The following is a 7,317-nucleotide window of genomic DNA, read 5'->3' as shown; positions in this document are numbered from 1 at the left end:
GAATGGATTAATTAAAGAGAATAAAGAGTTGGATGGGCTGATTAGGGAAAAAAATTAGTTGAGTGAGTGATTTGACATTTTTCAATAGTTTGATGGCCTTTGCTGCACTTTGCCCAAAATTTTACTAAATTATCTATCTCATACATAAAGATAAGAATTAAAATTAGTATTGATGTAGTATATCATTGAAACATTTAGTAATTTTAGTTCCTTAACTTTAGATACTCTTGTACCATTCACCTATAAATTTATATGCATAACTTTGCCGAACTCATAATTTTTAGCGGAACTTTTAATAGTACTTTTAAATAAATATTTATATAATGCGCGTACATATAATATCTCGTGTCATACCGACCTCGTATTTTACTAACTGTGGTTTACATTGGTCAAGTAGATACATGAATTTAATTTGTCATGTTTTTAGTATACTAAATCTAAAACGTATTCTAGAATTAAAAGAATTTATCTTTTACGAGTTTGAACTTTTACTTTAGTGCAAAATTACTTAGTAATACCGAATTATTTTTCTTTATACATTTGTGTTGTATACATTTTTTAATAATAAAAAATGTGTATACATTTTCCTCCACATGGAAACAAAATAGAATTTTAAATTCTCGCAATTATAATACATATTTTTAATAATAAAAAAAGTGTATACATTTTCCTCCACAAGCAAAACAAAATACAATTTTAAATACTCGCAATTATAATACTTTTTTTAATAATAAAAAAGTGTGTACTTTTTTTTCCACATGCAAAACAAAATAGAATTTTAAATACTCGCAATTATAATACATTTTTTTAATAATAAAAAGAGTGTATACGTTTTCCTCCGCATCCAAAACAAAATAGCATCTTAAATACACGCACTGTGGGCCCATCCCACTATTCATCGGAGGCAATTTATTGCTTTTCGTGATGTACCCTCGTCGCCACGTGCAGCGGTCCCCCGCCGAGGCTGCTATTAAAGGCCCAAAGTCCCCATTTTAAAATTCAACAGCTCTGTCTGTCCCTCTTTGTCCAACTTAGTGTGTTGGTTTCTCCGAGTCATCTCTGTTGCGGAGTCTTTAATCACTGGAGAGGTAAGAAGCTTCCTGATCTGCCCCAAGTCTTATGAACTTCCGATAGTCTCACTTGCTTTGGTTTTTTGATGTTTCGAGAATTATATCTGGTTAAACACATTTACAATTTAGACATTAGTCGTTTATTCCTTTGTGGTGATGAAAATCCGTTAAAGTGAGTTTCTTTGGCTATTTTGGTGATTTGGTTTTCTAATTGTCCTGTATTTTTGTTGATTTTGCAGGGTTTTTCTGGGTTTTATTTGTGCTGCACTTTCTGATACTGTTTTGAGGTATTCTCTTTGAAATATTTGAGGTGTTTCTTGGATAACCCTCTTGAGTTCAGACTCTATAGATCTCCAGAAAGTCTGACATTAGTCCATTGGTTGTCATCCCTGTTGTACTTAGTAGTGATTGAATCTCTAGGGAAATCAGGGAAAAAGTTGTCGGTTTTGGACTAAAAGATAGCCCTTTCCTTGTTCTTGTGGTTTTTTACTTAGATTGATCTTGATGTTGATCTTTAATTTTCAAATTTGAGCAGATTTTGGCTGGTTTAAGACTTGAATACCAATGAGTGACTTAAAACCAAGCACACCTCTGATCTCTCCCTCAATTTCTAGAAGGCTTCCTGATTTTAAGCAGTCTGTTAAATTGAAGTATGTGAAGCTTGGATATCATTATCTGATCACCCATGGAATGTACCTGTTTTTATCTCCACTAGTTGTTGTTATTGCTGCTCAGTTGTCCACATTCTCATTCCAAGACCTTCATGCTCTTTGGGAACATCTCAAGTTCAATCTGATATCAGTTTTCTTGTGCTCGACCCTTTTGGTGTTCTTGTCTACTTTCTATTTCCTTACTCGACCTCGAGCTGTTTATCTTGTAAATTTCTCGTGCTATAAGCCTGAGGATGTGAGGAAATGCACGAGACAGCGCTTCATGGAACTATCAGTGTTCACTGGCTCATTTACGCCTGAAAACCTTGACTTCCAGAGGAAAATTGTGGAGAGGTCAGGTCTTGGTGAGTCAACTTACCTCCCTGAAGCTGTGCTCACAGTTCCTCCAAATCCCTGTATGGCAGAAGCTAGAAAAGAAGCTGAAACTGTAATGTTTGGTGCCATTGATGAACTACTTGCCAAAACTTCTCTAAAGCCCAAAGACATTGGTATTCTCATTGTCAATTGCAGCTTGTTTAATCCCACTCCATCTTTGTCTGCTGTGGTTATTAACCATTACAAACTTCGTGGGAACATTATCAGTTACAATCTAGGTGGGATGGGTTGTAGTGCTGGTTTGATCTCGATTGATCTTGCTAAAGATCTTCTTCAAGCCCATCCCAACACTTATGCTCTTGTGATCAGCATGGAAAATATTACTTTGAATTGGTATTTTGGGGATGAAAGATCAATGCTTGTTTCAAATTGCTTGTTCCGAATGGGAGGGGCTGCAATTCTGCTTTCTAATAAAAGATCTGATCGATGGAGATCCAAGTATCAGTTAGTGCACACCGTCAGAACCCACAAAGGATCCGATGATAAATGCTTTTCTTGTGTTACCCAATTGGAGGATCCCAAAGGTGAAATTGGGGTTGCTCTGTCAAAGGATTTGATGGCAGTAGCTGGTGATGCTTTGAAGACAAACATTACTACTTTGGGTCCTCTTGTGCTGCCCATGTCAGAGCAGCTACTCTTCTTTACCACATTGGTGGCCAAGAAGCTGTTGAAGATGAAGATTAAACCTTATATTCCTGATTTCAAGTTGGCCTTCGAGCATTTCTGCATCCATGCTGGTGGAAGGGCTGTATTAGATGAGCTGGAGAAGAATCTCCAGCTTTCTGATTGGCACATTGAGCCCTCTAGGATGACACTCTACCGATTTGGGAACACCTCAAGTAGCTCTCTTTGGTATGAGTTGGCATACTTAGAGGCCAAGGGGAGGATTAAGTGGGGAGACAGAACTTGGCAGATAGCATTTGGTTCTGGCTTCAAGTGCAACAGTGCAGTTTGGAAGGCCTTAAGAACTATCAACCCAGCTAAGGAGACGAATCCGTGGATGGCTGAGATTGACCAATTTCCAGTAGAAGTTCCAAGGGTCTCAGCAATCTAACAAACATAGTTTCAAGTTCTGATGTTCAGGCTTGCGTAGTGCCATCAGTTTCTAGCCCTGCAGACTCATCTTGACAGGAATGTGTGTATTAAGTTGCATTTCTCGATGGAGAGATGGTAGTTTAATAATGTATTAAGGTTATTTTGACATATTTGCCTTCCTGTTTGCCCTTGTGGTGTTTCCGTATAGGTGGATGGACAAGCACAAGCCACAAGGGCATGGTTGTGGGAAGCATGTGTTCTGTAAATTGTGGCAAGTTGGGGTAGCATGAATTTAACCAGAAATGCTATGATCTTAGTTCAAGACTTGAGATAACATGATTCATTACTTTGAACCCTTTTTTTGGGGTAGTTTTGAGCTAGAGAGGCAAGAATTATGGTAGGAAACTTGTCATGGCTACCCTTGTTTGCAATTTCTTTTTTGTGTCCAGAATCCATGGTGTTCCTTCAAAGAACTGAACAAATATCATCTTTCATTTGTTATTACTTAGTTTTGCTTCTCAAACGCATTTTCTTCTTCTAGCCAAAAATGTTCATTTCCCTTGAATAGGACCCATTTTCTGTGAGCTAGAGAGGCAAGATAATACTTCACCATGGATCTTATGCTCCTTTGTTGCTGAAGGTTCATATAGAAATAAGCGTGTAAGAAGGAAATATAGATAACTAAGCACGTAAACAAATTCATTTCAATTTACTTGTTGATATTGGCTCATAATTGAGAAGAGACTTTGCATGTACTTCACAAGAAAAAAAAATTTTGTACAAAGGAAATTACATGAAATTTTAGGATTGGAAATTACGAAGGGCTCACTTATAAGGAAGATTAATTCTCTGATATATTGAATTCTTTCTTCAAGTAAGATATAATGGCCATTAAGAATTCTTATCTATTGCCACAAAGAATATTAAAAAAGAAAACAAAAATTGGTCAGGGTAGTCCTTATCAAATTTTCCAATTTCAACTCCTGCCAAGAAAAACAGATTCTTAAGTCATCAAAGTCTTCTTGGCGATTCTAGAGAGTCCATTTCTTCTGGTTTTGGCATTTATGGTTTATGCATTTCCTCCCTCTGTTTGCGATCTTTCCTGACATGTTTTCATGCAAGCAAATGGGTCAGCCTTTTGTTTGCAGACTGGTGTCCCAACTTCCAACCGTCTCCATTACAGTAATCTGATTTAATTCCTATCCTGCAAATTTGCAATAGTATCAAACGGATAATCTGCATGCATTATTTTGATGTCATTCTAAGGATATACACCAATTTTAGATTTATGTACATTATGAAAAGATTCTTCTATTCTGTACGATAGAAGAGCACAAGGTAAGAGGTGGATCCAATTTAATTTTATCAGTTAAAGTTCAAATTTTTTTAGCGTTAAAAGTACTCTAAATTCAGTGACGACTGACGAGTGATAATGTTAGAATTTTATATCATATTCACAAGTGAAATTCGCCCTTGGACGGTGAAAGAAGTGTTATTGACTCTTAAAGTAAACATTGTTAAATAGTTAAAATTTAAACTATTATTTTTAGTGAGAGATATAAATTGAGGGCATGATACCCAAAAGGGACCATAGAATTTTCCTTATTATCGACGTATCTCTTAAGGCTCTGTTTGATAATCCAGTTCAACACTTAAACTTAATGGATTCAGATATTAACATATTCAAACCGTTTGATATCCAAAAATTGAACATCTGAATTAATTAAGTGGCACTGAATTTTCGAGGCACAACTTACTCCCAAAATTAAGTGATAAACTATTCACTTATCACTGAATATGATATACACTCAAATGTATTAGATTTAATACTTAATAATTCAATAATTTAATAGATTTAAACTTCAAATTTCAAATTTCAAATTTTAGTTTTATCAAACACACCCTTAGTCTATGCTCTTGTCTTGTACCTTCAAGAAACATAATAGAAAAAAGAAAGCCACGTATTTTAATTCATTAATCTGAAACAGATATTATGTCACATGATCTTTAATGAATGATGCTTCATATATATCCCCAAATTAGTTAGTCGGCAAGCCAAGGTCATTATTTGCACATATCCATCCCTCAACTGCGCTAGTTTATGGTACATTACATCAAGACCGCCACCACTCGTCTTGTCCGATGTGCACGTAAACCTAAATACAACAAATTCTGTACCAAACTCACCTTTATTGCCGCCAAACAAATATGGATCATTACCAACTGGGGTTGGGCCAAGTGGTAAGCAGCTTGGTTCCGCTTAAGCAGGTCTTGGGTTCGAAACCTGGCGTATGCAGCTACCCTTGTTGGGAGACTCACCCACCACAGCCAGGTGTGCGACCCGGGTCGACCAACGGATTAGTCAGGGCAAAGCCCTGGATACCGTGGCAGGCAACCAAAAAAAAAAAAAAATGGATCATTGCACAATCCTTTGTACATTACAAAGCAATGCTTATACAGCTTCATCGCCATCGCCATCGTATTGAAGAATTTGTTGGTCACTGAATCCATACACAGCATTGATGATTGTGTGCAGGAGTAGATTTGATCCGTCTTATTTTGTTTGCTTATCAGCAAATTGTAGAACCCTACTCCCCAAGCTTGTCTTTCTAGTTGCCAACTTGCCAATTGCCATGCATGCCAAAACTAAGAAAGAATGAGAAGAATAGGTTCCGTTTGGAATTGCGGTGCATTTATTAATATGTATATATAGAAGCACTAAAAGTATTTTTAAAATGTTTGATAACTAATTTTTTGTAACTTAAGTAGCTCAACTTTTGATAATTTAAAAAATACTTGTATCAGAAGTGATTCTTTATAAGTCACTATAATTACAAACAGAGTCTAGGCAAAGTTCAAGAATTCAAGCTTCTTTAGGAGTTTTTACTATAAATATTAGAAATATGTTTACAAATGTAAAACATATGTGTAGATATGCTACATGATTTTGTATAGCTAAATTCCGAGTCAATATATTCGACAAAGTTTAAAAAAAAAGACAGTGCGACTCAACACAAAAGCAAAAATTGTAGATATGTTTTTTCCTTCTGTAATCACATTTTTAATGCTTGTAAATTTACTCACTAAGCAAGTTAAAAATTTCAACTTGTAATCCTGACCTACCTAACAAAGCAACTTACTTCTGCAGGGGAGAAAAGCTTTTGAAGAGCGCACAAGAGAGCCTAATATATAAGTCAAGAATCCAATTTTGAGCCAAAAACTTAAACTGCTAGGTACCGACCCTTACTTACATATTAATCCCTTTTTTTTTTAATCTTTCAAGTCAATGTAGAATACTATTCTTTACTCAAGAATCTAACAATGTCAGGATACTTTTACTTCATTGTTAGACATGAAAGCTATTTCTCGAACCAATGTGGGATACTATTTTTTACTCATGAACCTAACAATATCAGGCCCACGTTTACTTCATTGTCCGACATGAAAGTTTTCTCACAATTTCTCAAGACTGATCATTAGCAGCAGCCAAAGGTTCATTCACCATCTCCAGAAGACTACTAATGAATACCAGATCTTAGGTATGGTTTCATTGCAAAATTGGAAAGAAAGGGCTAAAGGACAAAGAACAAAAGCACACGAAAGCCTTACCAAACTGGTGTTGCTACCTGATTTGCGAAAATTACCACTCTGAGGCCTTATCTGAACTGTGCTATTAACCCACAAAATTTAATCGACTATTCAAGACTACGTAAAGGGCATCTTCTGGAATATGACTTCTCGCAACTTTTCTTTGCCTAATGGATAGAGATTGTTGGGTGGCCATAATCAAATTTTGGGTAAGATGGGTGAATCGGTGAATGGTCTTTTCATCTTTTATACATCGGCTAAGTTTTTTTTTTTTTTTTTTTTTCGATCATACATCGGCTGAGTTGTCATGGAAGAATTGATTATACGTCCGTATTGCAACATTTCAGAAATGATCTAGGTGATGAAATGGTTCGAGAACAACTACTGGGCATGCCAAATCCAGGCCGTCATAAAATTTCTCTGGGTGGAAAATTTTATACTTTATGATGTTCGTTCTAAGTCCAATGTCTTAGACTGGGTTTACATCTCTTGAGCAAATCTTGCATCACGCAAGTAGTCTTCGCACCCTTCCAGTATCTTTTATGACCCATCATTTACAAGGCAAACAAATACTCCCT

The 7,317-nt window shown here is 36.1% G+C and overlaps 1 protein-coding gene across 1 annotated transcript; it reads left to right on the top strand.

Moving 5' to 3' along the window:
* The first annotated feature begins 950 nt into the window (after positions 1 to 950).
* Positions 951 to 3,485, top strand: LOC113704294 (3-ketoacyl-CoA synthase 11). The gene is made up of 3 exons (XM_027226099.2): positions 951 to 1,088; positions 1,310 to 1,357; positions 1,606 to 3,485. The coding sequence occupies exon 3, from the start codon at positions 1,635 to 1,637 to the stop codon at positions 3,168 to 3,170; it is 1,536 nt and encodes a 511-aa protein (XP_027081900.1). The 5' UTR covers positions 951 to 1,088; positions 1,310 to 1,357; positions 1,606 to 1,634; the 3' UTR covers positions 3,171 to 3,485.
* The last annotated feature ends 3,832 nt before the right edge of the window (positions 3,486 to 7,317 follow it).

The sequence above is a fragment of the Coffea arabica genome, chromosome 8e (genome assembly GCF_036785885.1).
Source record: "Coffea arabica cultivar ET-39 chromosome 8e, Coffea Arabica ET-39 HiFi, whole genome shotgun sequence".
In the NCBI taxonomy this organism is placed as follows: domain Eukaryota; kingdom Viridiplantae; phylum Streptophyta; class Magnoliopsida; order Gentianales; family Rubiaceae; genus Coffea; species Coffea arabica.
The sequence above is the reverse complement of the archived record's forward strand: the minus strand, read 5'-3'. Positions and strand labels throughout refer to the sequence as shown.